The sequence below is a fragment of the Hypomesus nipponensis genome, chromosome 26 (assembly GCF_054491055.1).
Source record: "Hypomesus nipponensis isolate SF chromosome 26, ASM5449105v1, whole genome shotgun sequence".
NCBI classification, from domain to species: Eukaryota; Metazoa; Chordata; class Actinopteri; order Osmeriformes; family Osmeridae; genus Hypomesus; species Hypomesus nipponensis.
Genome location: NC_140386.1, coordinates 5,041,765 through 5,060,059, shown reverse-complemented (window position 1 = coordinate 5,060,059; position 18,295 = coordinate 5,041,765). Strand labels below are relative to the sequence as shown.

The 18,295-nt window shown below is 50.7% G+C and overlaps 1 protein-coding gene across 2 annotated transcripts in view; it reads right to left on the bottom strand.

Moving 5' to 3' along the window:
• The window catches only part of ddah1 (dimethylarginine dimethylaminohydrolase 1), a 40,352-nt gene that overhangs the window by 7,859 nt on the left and 14,198 nt on the right, over nt 1–18,295 (bottom strand). For both annotated transcript variants that reach the window (XM_084693091.1, XM_084693090.1), the window contains exons 2-3: nt 1,678–1,777; nt 933–1,006 (exon numbers count right to left, since the gene is read on the bottom strand). In XM_084693091.1, the coding sequence (XP_084549217.1) occupies nt 933–1,006; nt 1,678–1,777 (174 nt within the window). The remainder of the gene's footprint in view (nt 1–932; nt 1,007–1,677; nt 1,778–18,295) is intronic.

Below are 18,295 nucleotides of genomic sequence, written 5' to 3'. Positions count from 1 at the left end.
TGGAGTTCAGTTTAGTGTTGAAACGCTGTCAGATGCACGGAGCAACAATGAGGAGGACAAAGAGGCTCGTTTTTGCCATACGCTCTACCACCCACGCTTTGGAAGAAAACAAATAAAGGGAAAAAAAATCGAATTCCGCTTTGGGGGACAGTCGTGACCCCCCCGACAGTGAGACATCAACAGCCGGTAGCGATGTCTCCCCCCCGCACCTTAACCCCCCCCCCCCCCTCCCCCTCCCCCCTCAAGTCTCTCGGCAATAAAGAAGAAGAAAATGTTCCCGGGACACATCTGAACCCGCACATCTGTGCTTAATCCCAGACCTGAACAGAACAGGCTGTAAAAGGATCCCCGGTTCGATAAACGGACGGGGGAAAACAAGCTGGGCAGGGGCGGGGGAGGGGGGGGGGGGGGGGAAACCTTGTGTGTTTTGCCAGAGATGCATCGTCGAGGCTCAACTTATCAAGAGGGAAACGAAAAAGAAACACAAGAGGCCAGTGTTGTCAGGAATTCAAATTAGACACAGGAGAGCGCCCGAAAAACCGAGGCTTGTTGAGATAAGTGTTATTGTGAGCACGTAACCTCGAGGCCTCGCGCTGGGGTCTGTCTGCTTTTGACAGTTGTTCTCCAGCAGAGGACAGCGAGTCCGGTATTCTTAGCTCTCGTGGGTGGACAGGAAACAGTATGGCTACTCAACTCCGGGTTGGCTCAGGGTTCGACAGTGTCCAGGGCCGTGAAAGGATCAATTAGTGTCATTGACCAGCTGATTCTACACAGATTAACCAGGCCTCTAAATCAATAGCTGATTACAATACCCTGAGGCTGCAGGAGACTGGAGTTGATTAACGCCGTGATGACCTTGGAGGGCAGATGCCAAGGCCCGTCTTCTGGAACGGAGTGGAAACGACCCCCGTGAACGCGCCGCTCTCACTCACCTTGAACGCGTCGGCGAGGATCTCGGCTCCCTTCTGATTGGTCCGCTTCGAGAGGCCCACGAAGAACTCTCTACCTGCGGGGGCGGCAAGCAAGCGGACAGGCGGGGAGGGTTACGTGTGGTGGGTAGCACAGCTTTGCTGAGAGAGGGTGGGGGTTGGGGTGGGTGGAGGTGGGGTGGCCAGGGGCTGACCCCGCTGGGGTCAGTGCTACGGAGCGACGGAGGGCCTGCCTGCTAAGCTACTGGCAAAGTGGGCGGCTTGGCCGTGATGTTGCCAAGGGGAAATGTTTCGAGCCCCGCCATGCGAAACCCATTTCAGCTGGAGGGAGGGAGAGCCGAGCCAACGTCTCGAAAGTCAATTAGGTGTTCTAGTGTTCCCCCCCCCCCCCCCCCTACACCGTGTAGAGGCTGACCCACATTCAGCTCACCTCACGTCAGTAACACAATGTACAGAAAGCACAACCCCCCCCCACAAACCCCCACACCTCCTCCTCTCCTCCCTTCACGCTCGCTGTAAAATCATGGTCGAACAAGAGAGCCATTGTGACGAGGATTCAAATCTGATCGACTGCTTATGCCTGAGGACAATATTTCCTAAGCTTCGATTTTGGTCGCCGGCTACAGGTCGCCAGATGTCGACGCTGAGCCCAAAACACGGGAGTGCGGAGTGGCAGCACGTAGGTAGGAGGGACAAGGGGGCGGGCGGGGGGGAAAGGGAGGATGGGGGGGGGGGGGGGACGTGTCACCTGTAAAGAGAACGTCCCCTCCATCCAGGGTGGCGTTCTCGTCGGTCATCTCCACGATGTTCAAATCCAGCTGCTTCAACACCTGCCGCATGGCCTCCGTCTGCGGGAAACGAGAAAAAAGACGCGGGTTGAAGCACAGACACACACACACACAGGGAGGGATACAGAACTGAGATCGTGGCGATCATCTAGGAGTCTGCCAGCCTTCCGAGCGATGCGAGAGCTTCGCACGGCCCAACCGCTACCGAGGGCAGGCGGTATCGCGTCGCGTCGACAAACGCTGATGTCATCGCGGCGCAAACACACAAAAAGCGTCCAGACCGTCGGAGACGGGGGTCCGGTGCGCAATAAAAAACGAAAAGGAGAGCTGTCCAAGAGATCACCATGACATCATCTCAGTGAGCCACGAGGTGATGTCATAAGAGAGGAAGCATGTTAAACTTTAACGAGGCCGCGGCTTTGGAAAAGGACTGCAGGAAGAGACCGACACAGCCCCCGAGGAAAATAAAAAAAACGTTTCAAAAACGACCGAGGTTATCCTGGACGACTCTAGGTCAGCGGTTCCTTTTTTTTGGGGGGGGGGGGGGGGGGGGGGGGTTAGGATTCAGGAAAGAGCAGCTGTTTGGTCCGGTATCTGTCACCCCCCGCCCTGTGACCGCCCAGTGGGGTTTAACTGTCTTACTGTTTTGGGAGTCCCGCGGGAGCAGTGAGCGCGGGGGCCCGCGTTAGCGCAGCATCAGTGTTTCCACAGTCTTATCTCACCATGACCTCAGCCTGTTTCGCTAATCGAAGGCTTCTGCTTCTCTTCACGACAGTGGGCCAAGGCATGAGGTCACCCAGGTAGGCTGCCATGCAGAGAACTCCCCCCCACCCCCTCCCTCCGGCCCCCTCCACCCCCCCCCCAGCACAGACGTTCAGCAGTAGATAACACGGCAATATACAGACAAGTCTCCCTTTCTCAGCCCAGCACACACACACACAGACTCATAAACACACCCACAAACACTTTAGGATCTCTATTAGATCTGCTATGAAACCGGATCACATAAGAGGTCCCGTCGACCTTTAAGGGCGTAGTAACTGTTGATTTGTTTTTTTTTTATTGACCGTGTTTGTTTCAGAGGGGTCTTGGTGCCATTTGGACGACCTCTCGCACCCCTGGATGGCTTGTGGATACCCCAGCACATGTGTCAAGAATTCAGCCAGTTTAACACATGGGCCTGCCCCTTCATCCACTGTGGCTAGGGTTGCTAGCACCACACAAACTTGACCGCTTTACAGCACCTCCAAGAGCAGTGAAAACTCCACTCCGCTACTCCCCCCCTCCCCTCCTTTCAAAGCAGTCGGAACACCGTGTTCTTTTTTACCTATGGGTACGTCACGTGAACAAGTTCACGGATGTCACGTCGGGATGCAGGGAATAGCGAGGGAGGTTTTGGGTCACATCTTCGTGGCTCTGCACAGCCGCCACAGGGGGCAGCCCCAGAGCCTCCCTCAGCCTCATCTCCGTCCCAGCCTCGCCTCCGGCCCCTCAGCCTCTATTCCATTGCAGCCTCACCTCAGCTACACTGCCAAACCCCTCCCCTCCCCCCCCGGCTTCACCAGCCGTCCCTTAGCCTCGCCACCACTCTCTCACCCTCAGCCCGGCCTCATCCCCAGCCTCGATGTGGCACCGCTGCTATCACAGCTGCGGTCTCTCCAGGAGAGCGCCCACGGACCAGCCCTTTACCTCAGGACTCAGGCATTTCCTCTGACATCACTGGAGGGGTGGGGGGTCGGTCCGAAGTCTGTTAGGGGCCCGCCAGTCAGGGGCATCGACCCCTTAACACTGACGTTGATGGGAGAGGGGATGGGTTGCTGGGGGGGGGGGGGGGGGGTGCCTGGCCCTTCCACCTGGAACCAGAGAAGTTCTGGTTCATGTGTTTACATTGCACGGCTGAGAAATTGACAACAGATGGGAACGACGAGGTAAGGTGTGCAATCTCAAGGCGGTGGGCCGGCGGACTGTACGGCTCCCCTGGTAACTCAAAGGGCGCACCCACGCACGCCCCCAAAAAATTAAGTATGGAGCCCACGATGCACCACAGCAATGTAAAGTGTCTGACATGCAACGAGGAAGTCACGATAAATCACGGGTTTCCTGGTTCGACACCTTGAGGGAATAACCACGGAACAAACCTGGTCAGGGCGAGAGAAATCCCAAGGAAAGCCTGACCCCTTCCTCTTTCGCCTACCTGGAGTTCTGCATCGCCTACCGACCACATCTGCTCCCAAGTGTGTCAAATCAGAGAGGGCGTGCAGTCGTGTAACGTGTATGCCTCGATGAATCACAGTGTTCTTGAGCGCCACAGAAGGAGATGTACATAAACCGATGTAATTGCTCAAAAATTGCATAATTACCTGATGATGTAATGTACGGGCTGAAACAGCTTTTGTGACATAATTTACTCATTTATATTCCCATTATGGTCTTAAAGTCTGGCTGCAAGTACGGATGGAGCATTCATTGTTCGTCATCTCGGCACAGAATGGATTTCAGGTTCGTACATGACAGAGAACTGTGAATTAATTGTCGCATGGCCATTCGCTCAGCAGCGTGAGTCCCCCAGATACTGGGGACATTGTGTCTTGGTTATCGCTGCTGTGACAGACCTTTTGGTGCTGTAGCAGTAATGGACGCCAGCTCGTTAGCAAAAACTGTTAGCGTGTGCTAAGGCTTCCCATGGCTCCAATGAGACAGCACTCGTTTGGACAAATGAACGTCAGTGCTGACGATGCTTCTCCCCTCGTCGCCAAAAGAGGCTTCCCTCTACCAGAGCTCGCAGACTGAAGGACACAGGGGGAAGAATTTAGAAGATTGTCATTATATATGCTGTACATTTGTACACACAGTACCGTCATTATTTTTATAAATGTTATATCTGCGGCAGGCTAACAGGTGATATCCGTGTCCGGGGTAATGTGGTTTACGAAGCCAAGACTCGGTAGACTGTTGCCATCTCACCACACTGCCACATTGAAAAAAACACGGCAATTGCATTCAACTCAAAGGTTAAATATTTTTATTTGTTCATGTAATGGAACAGTCTCCCATCCCTGTGTAATATTACAGTAGCGGCAGAGCATGGTCTTTCATTCCAGTTAACTAGTCATTTAGTGTTAAAATGGCAAAGAGTCAACTGCTGGTCTGCAACTAACTATTTTACCCCCCCCCCCCCCCACTCCCTCCACCCTTCATTCCCTCTCTTTTAGCTCCAGACACGCACGGCGGGGCCAAAGAATGCACCAGGCCAGCGTACCCATGCAGTTAGAGGCTATTATCTCTCCCCGGGACACCTAATATCCCACCCTGGCTGGCTGAAGGGACTGGGTGCCAGCTCGGTTCCCCCCGCCCCCCGGCTCCCTGGTCCTGGGCACGACACGCTCTCCGCTCCCCCTGAGCTGCACTGCCCTGGCCGGGGCCACACGCTGAGTGGAGGGCCCCCTGCTTTGAATGAGAAACTTTTTTTTTGTTGTTTTTTTTTTATTCATGAGGTGGGGAGGGGGGGAGGGGCGCATTCCTGCCGTTCCTGCACAGACAGGGGAGACGGAGCAGAGAGAACCGGCCTTTTATTTGGGCTTTTATGGACCCTCTTCTTGCCCTGCCGGACCCCTTGCCGATATCTCATCTAATTGCTAAAAAGCACCGTGGGCCAGATAGATCTGGGAGGATTCCCAATGGTAATGGAGCACACAATGGCATTCCAGAGGCTTGGCAAGCGCCCCCCTTCCCCCCCCCCCCCCGTCACCCTAGCCTCCCTCGCCCTACACACTCCCACGCTCTAGCGCCGGGGACGCTGCGTTCCCCCCCCCCCGCCAGCCTCACACGGAATGACATTCCCTCTCACAGGTGAGCTACAGAGCACTCAACAGGCTTGAGGGTCGACGCGACAATGACTGAGGGGGTATCGCAAGTCCTTTGACTGCAGTGACGCAGGATTGGCCCCCATCGGCCAGTGATGAGATTGGCCCCACTGGGGCCTCCAGTCTCTCTCTCTCGAGTCTGCTCCTCGGAGCAAAGCGACTGTTTATCGCGCCCGAGGTAAGCGCCGCTCCGTTGACCCCCCAAAAAGACGCCCCGGCATTAAAACGTCCCTCTTTCGCAGGCACAGGTTTGATAAATCAAGACTCCTGCGTCATTGCGAGTGCCTTGGCTTGACATCCGCTGCATAGATGATGATAAAGGATCGCGCTAATGCTCAGAAAGTTCCGGGAGGGGGGAGGTGGAATGCAGGAACAACAAACACATTTCATGCTATCTGCGGACAGGAATTTGACAAAAGACGTTTCAGACTTTGTTAGCTATGCAAAATACCCAGGAGGATAAGCCTATCAGATCGGTCTAGCTTTCAGTCCAGATCTTTGACGTCATGGAAGAATCGCCGGGAGACAACTCTCTTTGTTCGCTGGGTAGGGGTAACTGAGCCTAAATGACTCAATCACAGATTTGTCAAAAGGTTGGGCATGGTCGGTGATTTCTCCAAACTATCCAAAAGGGTACATTCAGCATAGCAGTTCTCTCAAAGGGAGCGTGTTTGTAAGCACTAATGGGATCTTGGCAAGAGCCATTGTGACCTCGATGGCCATCCAATTCTCTCTTGCCAGCCCCTCTCAGACAAGAGCGGGAATATGCCGCAAAAGCAGGCTTCCATGGTAGCGAGCACTGTCTATATGACAGGCCTGTCCTATAATCGTTATTCGTCTCCTGCTGTAACGGCGCTCGGTTTTCGCATTCCTGCCGCGGACTTTGCTGGCGCTGCCACAACCAGTAAACGGCAGACTCGAAAGACAACAACTCGTTTTTGAAACAGTCGAGAAAAAAAAAAAAAAAAAAAAAAAAAAGAAGAAACTTAGAAGAAAATACAACTCTTGATGCCTTGTCCAGGCAGGAACCAAACAAATCCCGGGGAGACATCGGAAAAATACCTGTGGCTACACGAGCCATGGCATACCCCCCCCCCCCCCACACTCCTCCCTCTCTCTCCTTTCACAACACACTCTCATCTACTTTAAGATTACATAAATGTTGAGAAGCAGGTCAGTGTGCGGCATACAGTAACAGTAGATCTTTCTAGAAGCCCCTCGCCCCACCAGCCGCTGGGATCTGGCATCCTCAAGCGCAGGGGCCGATCCGGCCAACAACACAAAAAAAACCTCCCCTGAATGCCAGCCTCTTTTGAATTCAGACTCCTGGGATATCGGGACGTGAGGCGGAAAAATGCCCCCCGGCGTCTCGTTGAGCCTGACACGTTTATAGCTTTGCTGGGGGTGGATTGAGCCTGACACGTTTATAGCTTTGCTGGGGGTGGATGGCATGCCAGGGGGGAGTGGGGGGGGGGATTATCGCAGTAAGCGGGCATTGTGCTGGAACCTTCCCATACTGTGGCGGAGTGACGGGGCGAGATACGAGAAAGATTGAGAGAGACAGAGAGAGAGAGACAGAGAGAGAGAGAAAGAAAGAGAGAGATAGAGAGAGAGAGAGAGAGAAAGAGAGAGAGAATGAGAGAGAGAACACAGGGGACCTGACATGGGCAGGGACTCTCTGTGCCTGTGTTCTGTTCCCGCTCCCGACTCTCCAAGCAAGCCAAGGTGACACCCCAGGCAGCCCTTCTCCCACCCGGGCCCGGGGTACATTTCAGCGTCCCGAGGGGCGTTAGGCAAGAGGGAGACCATTATCCCTCTTGTTTGCCATGCGGAAGGGGTTTATCGGGGCACCTGCGAGCGTAGGCATCGGATCGGGCATTCAGAGGCCGTTTTTCTGTCACAGTCATTAGATCCAACCTGTTGAGGCCTGGCTTTGTCAAAAGTCGACAATGGAGGAAGCTCGGATTGAGTTTCGTTTTTTTGGCCCCAAAAATGGCTGTTCGGCACCGAGCTGAGTGAAAATGAGCCTGCATGTTCTGATGGAACAATCCAGAGGTCATTCCCTGACCTTTATCCCAGTTTGATAACTAATGTAGATTGAGACAAGGCGAGCTTGGTTGAAACAGTGTCCCAATCTTAATGTGCGATTCAGTATCAACTCACACAGTAACCTAACGAGGTCTCCAGGACGAGAGCAGAAACACCCAGGTCTCACCCCATCTCTGTTGAAGCTAGCAAACTCCATAAGGGTCTTCCTAGTTCTAGGCAACAGGCCATCATGAGCAGAGAACAGTGAGCAGATAAATAACCGACCAGGAAAACCAGGGTTAAGAGGAATTAAACAAAAAGAAAAGTTGTGGGGAATATAAAGAGGACATTTCATGGGTGGAAGTCAATTTCCAAGTCACCTTCTGGGAGACCTAGATAACACCTTGCCAGCAGCATGAGGGGTGTTACTGTGCTTCACACACACACACAAGCACGTACGCACAGACCGCGCGCACACACACAACTACAAAAACAAACTGAAGTATCGGCAGAGCCGGCCGACCAGGCCGAGGTCAGTCTCAGGGAAAATAAAGGAACTCCCTCCTTACACCAGTGGAGCTGTGAGACTGTCGGCTCTCTACCTCACACTGCGCCGGCTCCATAAATACAGAGGGGCCTGGGGGCAGGGAGCGCTGCAAGGGCCAGTGAGGAGAGGGGGGTACCAGTTGCCCCGTGTGTCAGGTCTTAACGGCAATCTTAGAATCAACAAAGATGTTCCAGTACACGCACTCTCGACCTGCTTACCCCCCCCTTTGTTACCCTCGGAGGCTGTACCCCCCCCCCCCCCCCTTCACCCTCCCCTCAGGGAGAAGAGGCAATAAACATCACCACCACCCCCCCCCCACACACACAAACACACTCAAAGGATTACAGTGGAACCCCGCCAGGCCCCCTCAACCCCCGTTAAGGAATAACAGGCGATTCCTCTGGGGTGCTCTGTACCTCTGTCACTCTCAACATACAAGAGGCTCTAAGTAAGACAAATGCCTGGCATTCACTCACAATGGGCTCTGTTAAATGCTTCTAACAACACTCCGTGAGTTTGACTAGAGCCGTTTTTTGGTTGTTTATTTTACGACCAAGACTTTCAGCGGCAGAGAAATTCATGCGGCGAGTGCGTGTGCGCGTGTGGGGGGCCGGTATGTCTCATGTGTACAATGTATTTGTATTTGTACTTGTACTGTTGTTGTGCAAACTGGGTTCCTTGAATTGCTTGTATTTCCTTCTGAACCCCAACTAAGGGGAGAAAAAAGGAAACTTTGGGAGATCTGCTCTGAATCGCGCAGGAACTAAACTAGTGGCTGTTCCTCTCTCCACCGACACGGAGGGTCGGGCAGGTCCTCTCTCTCCCCTGTTGTAGTGGTTGGGAAACCCTACTCCCGGGCCACCTTTGGCCTACCTGGGCTGCTCCACGGGACCACCCACGTCTAAGCTCGCGGCGTGCCTCCCGTAGTGGACCCACGTTGTGTGTGTGTGTGTGTGTTGACGGTTCTACGAGCTGGGAGTAAGCGCTGGGACGCAAACCCCGTCTGTTGGGGTTTGAGTGGGAGCTCTGCTGACGTAGGCTGGGGAGACGTATGGCCGGGTATGACGGCAGACCGAAGGAAAGTGCCCACACACGCCGAACTCGTCTGCCATGCTGCACAAGGTGTGCACTGAGCGCATGGGAATGTCCAAACAAACACTTTCAGGCTCCCTTGGATGGATGTCTCTGAAAGCCTGACCTCAAGTGACCTTTTCTGGAGAGAGAGACCTAGAGAGAGAGGGGGGAACAAAAGGCTGTGTTGACGCTGTGAGTGCATCGGACACGTACTGTCAAGGGGCGGAGACCGGAGGACAGCTTTTGCCCGCGGGCCGTGCAGCAGGGGTGAGTCACGGACGGGGAGGACGATGCTAACACTATCGCTCAAGGAATCCCCCCTCAATCCTCCCACGCAGGAGTGGGGACAGGGGTGGGGGAGTGCTCGCCCATGCTGGGTGGCTGGGTCAGGCTACAGAAGAAGATGACTCCCCCCCCGACACACCACTTATGGAGGTCAGAGAAACCCCAGATCCGTTGGGAAGACACTGCTGAGTCATGGCAAGATCATGTACACCTCGCCTTGCTAAAGACAGAGCCGAGGGATCTGGCGACACCTCGATTAATGGAAACATTGGTGGGAGAAGATGAATGTCGTCCACCCCGTTCATCACGGGTTTAGTCATTGGCGGTGTGGAACGGTTACGAGGTTGTACTCTTGCTGCCCTTGTTCATTTTTTTTTTTAACTTTGAGTGAAACTTTAATTGACATAATTCCATTTCATTTGTCTTTGGAGGGGAGCCAGCATTTGTTCCCTGCCGCATCCATAACAATAAAATGAGGTTGGAAACTCACAGGGAGCCCTGCGGTAACAGAACACCATTCCGCACGGCAACACCCAGACTTTCCAAAGAATGCGATGGACGTGTTCCCAAAAGGAGGGAGAAAAAACGAGAGTTTTGCCAGTCAGAGTACGGACTTACTGGCCATTAGGAGGGATTTCCCCAAAAAGTCATGTAAAGTTAGACCTATGGGAGTGGCTCATATGGAAAAAGAAAAAAGTAATAAGTGTCCGTTAAAGAGAAGAAGAAAAAAAGGAGAGGGGGAGAGAGGGGAAAAGGGGAAAAATGGACGGGCCATGAGGCTTCCCATAAACGTTAATTAAGGGCTTTCCCAGAAAGAGTTTTTTTCCCTCCCTCCAGTATAATACAAGAGGTCAGTCACTGATGTATACCAGTGGTGTAGGACTCGGGGGGTCCACATAGTTTGGGAGATCGAAGAAAACTCTGTACAGTGTGTTATGTCCCTGACTTGAGGTCTATCAAGGTGACGGTTGGGATCCGCGACACCCATAATAAGGACTCCCTTGACAGTATCAACTGGTCGCGTTGAATCATTAAACCTGAAACGTAGAAGGGGGAAAAACCTTTCTTCCACGACACACACTGCAAAAATGCCCTAACAAATGAAAGTGCTCCAAAAAATTGTTATAAGCGTGCTCACGCTTAAAACAGGTACATTTGGCTGCCAACACAGTACAAAAATGTCACAAGATAAGATTTCTTCAAATAATGTGTTGTTTACTGAGGTCACTAGATAAGCCATTTATACTATACCCTTATATATATATCACACTCAGATGTACAGTTTTTGCTGTGCAGTAATTCACACGGGACCAAACTGCTTTTGATTCGGTCATTTTCTATTCTTCAATATTATGGGCAGACCGGGATAGAACCTCTACTGTGGCTAGATTCATTCTATGTCATAAAATGTCTCATCGTCTATTTCTAGCGCATTGAGGGTGGCTGAGTTTGGGGACAATTTTCAATTCATGCGTGTGTGGCCTCTTCCAGTGAGGTTATATTTGTTGATTGGGTGTTTTGCATGCATTGGTTCCACAGTCCCAGCTCATTAAACCCTGAAACAGCCATGTCCATAAAAAGCATGATCTTTTGGCCGACAGGGTAATGTCAAAACTGCTGGAGACAGATTATTTTTTTTATAGGAAAACACAGACTGGGGAGTAGTTGAACAATGCATTTCCTTATTGCGCTGTGGTTGAGGTTTTTTTCTGTTTTTACCATCAATTATTGAGAGTCGATCTGAGTCATTGAAATTTGCTGTTGAAAGCCTCTTTGTTGAATTGGGCTTCTGAAAAAGCTAATGTTCAAAACAGAGACCCACTAGTGCACATAGTAAGGCAGATGTACATGTTTTTCAGTCCACAGAAACAATATCTTATCAGGCCTTAAACTTTGAGGTCGAAGTATTGTACAGGTGCTTCCTTGCCCTCAATCTGCTGAAAATGAGTCACCACCTACTCAGACAGCCAAGCACAAACACAGGCAGAGGCATATATCCAACTAGCCATCTTTAACACCAGCCAGTCCAGTCACCCAGCAGATAGACAGCTAGTTGGAGCCCAACCTGCTTCAGTATGTTTCAGATATTTACCTCAGTGACAGTGGTTTGCTGCCTGTTGAAGGCCCACATGCGATTTCCTTGCGTCTGTGGGGACTTTGGTCACTCCCCTCTCCTACCTGGGCCAGCTGGGGCCATGGGCACAGAGGGCCACGGGGCCCGCCTCTACCCCCGGGGCCTCCGTGCAAAAACAACGGCGCTGCAGCAAAAAAAAAAAAAAAAAAGAAAACGAGACAAGCCGTAATGGAAACGCACACTTTCCAGACACTTGAGGGAATAGCAAGCATCCCCGCCTGCGCCCCGTCCAAAAAAACACCCTCCCACCCCCCTCTACCCCTTCTCCCCCCTTCCTCGCTCGACGTGGGCCATCTCCCATTTCAGGGAAGAAAAAAAAAACTTGGCAGATTTGATAATGATTAGAATACATTAGAGATAATAGTGTCTCGAGTACTCAGATTTTCTGAAGGAGTTTCCCCCCCACCCCCCCAAAAAAAGAAGAAAAGATGAAAGAAAAGAGAATGCGGGGGAAAAACCAACAGAGACGTGTTTCTGAGCCTCCACGGTCTAATTATGTGTGTTTTACCAGCACAGGAAAGCGGGGGGGTCTGCTAAATTCACAGTGATGTAACAGTTGCATACAGTGCTATCTCTGCTCTATAACTGCAGACGTTCCACAGTCTAGCCCAGCGCAGAGGAAACGATCCGGGCTGTTATTGACATGTTTCCTTTTCTTTTTTTTCTTTGTCCAGGAGAACAGACGTTCATCGCTGTGACTCGCTGTGACTCTCTGCTACCCCCCCCCCCTCCTCCCCCCTTGCTTCTCCTATTGGGTGAACCCTACTTCACCTGACGCTCGGCCGTGGCCAACGAGTGTCCTTCTTTTGCCGGTGAGTGTCTGTGAAGTCTGCCAGGGGTGGGGGGTGGGGTGGGGTGGTGATAGAGCAGAACAAAGTGAATCTGTTTCGGCACGGTGACCGGACACAACTGTCCTCGTTGGAGCAACTGCAGGGACTCCCGGCTGTCCGCCTGTGGGAGCACGACTAATTCAACAGAGAGGGTCTTGTGTGCGCGTGCCATGCCAGTCAATAATCAGATCTGTTTTTTTCTCCCTTTTCCTGAGACATGAACCACATCCCACAAAAACGACATGAACCACTACCATTTGTTGTTAGAACTACAGTGTTTCTTACAGAGTGAGAGAATTCCTGCAGAGTTCCCGAAGAGTGGAGACGCTACGAGGAGAGGTAGCATGGTAGCTTCATCCCCTGTTCTAATTGGATCAGATTTCCACCCGCCTCCCTGGCAAGTTATAACCCCTCTCCCCCTGACAACACAGGGTTTGTTCAGAGGCTCTAAAAAGTTACCCATTCCGGAGATTCTCAAAATTCTGAAAGGTGTGACTTCATTGGACGAGGGAAGCCAATAGGAAAATCGCCCTAGGCCTGGGCCTTCAACATGGAAACTTTCTTATGCTACGTAGGAATGCACGAGTGTGTGTAAACTTGAACATGGGTGTGCTCGTGGGCGAAAAAACGTTCGCGAGATGGGTGCGTTGCCCTGCGCATCTGCACGACTGTGGGCAAATCGGGTTTTGCACAAGTGATGGTGTGTTCCGTGCAGTGTGTCTGCACACATTTGATACTCCCCTGCTCCAAACGTGCATGCAAGACTCACCCACACATACAGTATACACACACACACACACACTCGCACACACACACCAAGTCTCAATGTTGACCCTCTGCAGCTGTGTAGATGCTGGGGCAATGAGCATAACCTCAGGCTGACAGTGATGGCATGCTGGGTCCGACCACTCAGCCAAAACAAGGCTCTTGGGCATTGATGTGCTCCATTTTGAACAAACACCCGTGGCTAAATAATACAAAAATAATAATGGTTTATTGCTGTTGATACAGTATGGAACACAATATTCTTCCTCGACTGTTTGCACAGTTACAGAATGCGTTAGGGATTAAATGCGTGTCCCTCACAGCCTGAACTCGTCCCATCCTGAATAAGATTCCAATCTCGATGGTGTTCCAATACAAAAACTTTATTGGCATTTGAGAAAGATTACAAGTACGAAGCTGGCGGAGGACTTAAGGAAAGAGGGGATCCTGGAAGCGAATGCCCTGTGCGTCGCCGACACGGAAAGCGATTACAAGGCATCAGCGTTACGGAATGTTCCTGGAATACGGAACAAGTGAATTCATTAAGTGCACCAATCAGCCACTGTGCATAAGCGTGTGAAGACTTGCATTCTTCTCATCGGAGCACAACGTTACTGTCCGGCTCTAAAAGAGAGAGGAGATGGGACGGTGGAGGATCTGAGAGCCCATGCAGTATCTTCCGGTGTTGATCGACCTTAGCTGGACATGATAAAGTGCTCTGGAGGGACTTATGTGTGCACGGCTACACACAGCACAAAATACACCCGTGGCCGGGACCCACGCACACCACAGAAAGGAAAACACAGTCAGGAACGGTCAGCCCTGGGTTCAGGCTAGTTCAGTTGGAAGTCTTCCATTTTTCAGAGTTGACGTTTATTTGTACTCCAAGGTAATGTTTCTGGCTACTGCAACAGGATGCAAAAAAAGACGAAACAAAAAAAACACAAAAACAAGGCATACAGTACATTTGGAAGCGTCACAGAATTTGAGCCACATTCCGAGGAAAAGAAAAAGAGAAAAAGGTTTGTACTTATAACCAAGCTTTGAATTGATGCTGATTCATTTACCAAAGCTCTTGGGAGGAAAATATATACAACCCAGAGGCTGGATTTTATGTAATGCCAACAGTCAGTCAGAATTCCAAACTGCGTACAGGGAAACCGAAAAAACAAACATTGAAGGATGTCCTCAACATAGTTGATGCCTTTCCCAGCCACAAATACCATGGTCCGTCTAAATGCTGCGAAACAGATTCACTTTTGCCGACCTACAATTTTACCTTATATGGGATGAGAGCCTAACTGGGGGGGGGGGGGGGCGGGGGGCCGGGGGGGTTACGACCTGAGTTTTTGGAATATATTTCTGGTGAAGTAACTTGTGAATCTGTAATTTTCTCACTCAAAGGAAGATATCTACCATAAGTTAACTCAGGCTAAAGCTGTGGTTCCAAGGCCAAAGGGAAAACTCCATGGACAGCAGTAGTTATCGTACTGTTTCATTCCAGAATCCCATTCCAGCTCCGCACAGAACACAGGGCTTCTTGGTAGGTCTGGAATATCGCATGAATGGTAGAACCTGGGATCTAAGCTGTTTTCATTCTCTCTCCATCTCTGCAATGCAGCTCAAAGCTGCTTTGCAGAAAATAAAGATAAGAGAGAAGTCATTTATCTTTAACAAGTCACATAAAAAAATTGAAAAAAATACACAGAGAAACTGTGGTAGGAAGCCTTTGGTTTTGTCTGACTAACAGTTACACAACAGTCACGGCAGTTACTATCAAGATTCTTAAGTGAGATGCTGTTAATCTAGCGGTCAAATTCAAAGTATAGCAACAATAATTACATACTAGATAGGGATACAATTTCTGGGGAAATCGTGACAGCGATTTGAGTTGCTCAACAGGAAGTTTTGTGTGGCCATCTTCCAAAACTCGTCAAATCTACCACGTGGGACCGAAGCCTGGAAACTTCTATCATTACGCTCCCCTGATCAATGAAGCCACTGTTTGACATTAGGCGCATTTTGATTGGCTGTTCAAGCACTGACAGACATTTCAAGACATGCCCTACCCCAGCGGATTAAGCAGGGGATTTCAAACTTCATAAATCATAATGTCTAGAAGATAAATAGCAGCACGCCACCGTGTTGTGTAACGTACACAACAAACACTCCAGGGTTTGTATTTGATTGGACCGTGTAAAGTGTCATCTTTCAAATGAACAACAATGCATGAGGGAGTCAGGTGACTGAGCGGTTAGGGAATCGGGTTAGTAATCAGACGGTTGCTGGCTCGATTCCCGTCCGTGCCAAATGACAATTTGTCCTTGCAAGGCACTTAACCCTACTTGCCTTGGGGGGAATGTCCCTGTACTTACTGTAAGTCACTCTGGATAAGAGCGTCTGCTAAATGACTTAATGTAAATGAAACAGCTCATTATTGTCTGCCTGGCCACCTCAGAGACACAGGCGGTCTAAAGTCAACTCGATGACGTCATCCCAGTACGGATCCATGTTAGGGGATGTGAGCGGCGGGAACACCTGTGTTGGAGCCTCGGGTCGGGTCAAAGGGCTCGTGGTTGAAGTGGGGCACCAGCATCCGCACGCTGACACATGGCCGAGCCTGACCTAATGAATCAGCAGCTCGATATACACGCTCGGAATGGTTGGCATCTTCCTGTCAGGAATGGGCTGCCGGAGAGACCTACCTTTTTGGGGGTCGTTGGGGACACGCCTAAGAAGGGTCAGGTTTGGTGTGGCCACACATGGCGGGGCCAGATATGAACCGTCGCTCCGTCCGGCAAACGTGAGGACTGGGCTGAGGTCTGTGTAAGGTGCTGTTGTTGAGGACGCACATACCGAAGGCCTGACGTCGTGCCTTTGTTAGGAGTTAGACCACCCACAACACACTGCGGTAACACCCGATCGCCCTCTTGTGTTCTAAACAAAGGCCACACACACACACACACACGCACACGTGTCAACGGTAACGGTCTGGTGTTAACCTATTTTTAGCTTGCATGCTAAGGGCATGTGGTCATAAACCGTCGTGATGTAAACCTCTAAACCTCCCTGACCAGCTGACAACTGCCCTCAGCTTTCCTATCCCTGGAGGTGCAGAAGGGAGAGGTTTACTACCAGGTCCACAACAATGGCTGTAACATTTCCCTGTTTTCAACATGCGTTTCCACGCACACCCCAAACAAACGACTCAATGGAACACGACGGTTGCACGATAACCAGAAACCGAATTCAATCGTGTGACGTCAGGCGCTGTTATTGAATCGTTGATGGCAAAGCTCAACATGTGAAAGTAATGGAACTTGTCGAAGCTCACCAGTCCTCCAGTGTTGATGACATTGGAAGGAGGAACAGATTCAGGGCTCCTGGTTTAAGTTACACCGTCCCAGGGGGGGGCTGGTGTTGCCGAAGAACACAAAATGTTTTACAGTCACAAAGGACCCTAGATGAACTTACATTTACATTACAGTCATTTGGAGACAGATGGCTGAGCGGTGAGGGAGTCGGGCTAGTAATCAGAAGGTTGCCGGATCGATTCCCCGCCGTGCCAAATGACATAGTGTCTTTGGGCAAGGCACTTCACCCTACTTGCCTCGGGGGGAATGTCCCTGTACTTACTGTAAGTCGCTCTGGATAAGAACGTCTGCTAAATGACTAAATGTAAATGTAACTTCTGAATGTAAAGTGTTTAGCCGTGCATGACCAGTTTCCCCTAATGCTGTGAGCGTCACGAAGCAGGACCAAATGTTCTTTGGCAGGCCGCCTACACTTGCCACGGAGAAAATCGGACAAGAACTTAACCAAAAGAAGAAATGAGCTCAAATATTCCAAATCCTTCTAATTCTGTTGTGATTTTTGCGCTCTTTTATTTAGGAATCTTCCATGTAACCCCCCTAATCTTTCTTATTGTTATCAGCCAATGATGTCATAGCCAAATTATAGGATGACTGCTCTCATGGAATGACCACTCAACAGAAATGTTAGTTTGGGGAAAGTAGGGGTGTCCTCTGCCAAAGAGGAAGAATGACAAATAACATAGTCTGCACACATTTAACTCTTCCTCCCATTCAACAAATTGAATAAACATCATATTTTCCCTATTACCAAGTGCGTTCACCAATGCGTTACTGTTATCGAAAGCGTTTCCTTCTCAGGGCACGGAAATGACTGCCTTGGACAGAGATGAAAGGCATGCATGAGACCAGTTTGTCACCAAAACAATCAAGCGAATACATTTTCCATATCCCATTGTCCTCGAAAGATCATTGAAACTGAAGGGGAGTGAAACAGACTTTCCAATGTTTAAACAAAGACACTTATCAAGCACAGCACATACACTCGCCCCCTGATGCAAAACCGTTGGACGGCCAGCGTCACAGAGAGGAAGTTATGTGACAGTGAGCACACAGGGACAAATCCTGTAGGTCACAAGGCAGTTCAGGAGTATCCTCGTGGCCAAATATAGTCATTAAGATACCACAGCGTGTAGCCTACAAAGCGCTGAGGAAAACCGAGGAACGTGTTGGGATACCGATGGACTTCTGCGGCTTGTGGTCATCAGCACATGCCCATCTCGCAAGTCACGATCTCCACTTCCTCCCCTGGGCTTGGTGACTGGCCCCTGTCTGGAGTCCCCTGGCTCCTTATTAGGACTGATCTAGTGATCCTCCATATCCTCCAAGGTGAATCAATTTCACAGGGTCTCCCAGGGGAATCGCGATTTGGCCGAGTCATGATCTGGACGGGTTGCCAGGCATTGGATAAGCTTGGGCGTAACTTTCCTAAGATGTTTCCAAAAATGTGGCGGTATTCCTGTTAGGAAGCGTATGGCATTCGGACTGACTGGGAGACAGCCAGACCAAGTGGCACGTCTAATAAGATGATCCTGCTATGGCACCATTTCCTCAACCCGGTCAGCTGAGGTTCCCTGGCAACATTAATGGTAAAGAACCAATTTAGAGAATGGTGACGGCATGTCTTATACTCGAGATGAAAGAGTACGCTAAAAACCAATACGGAAATCTGTGCCAACGA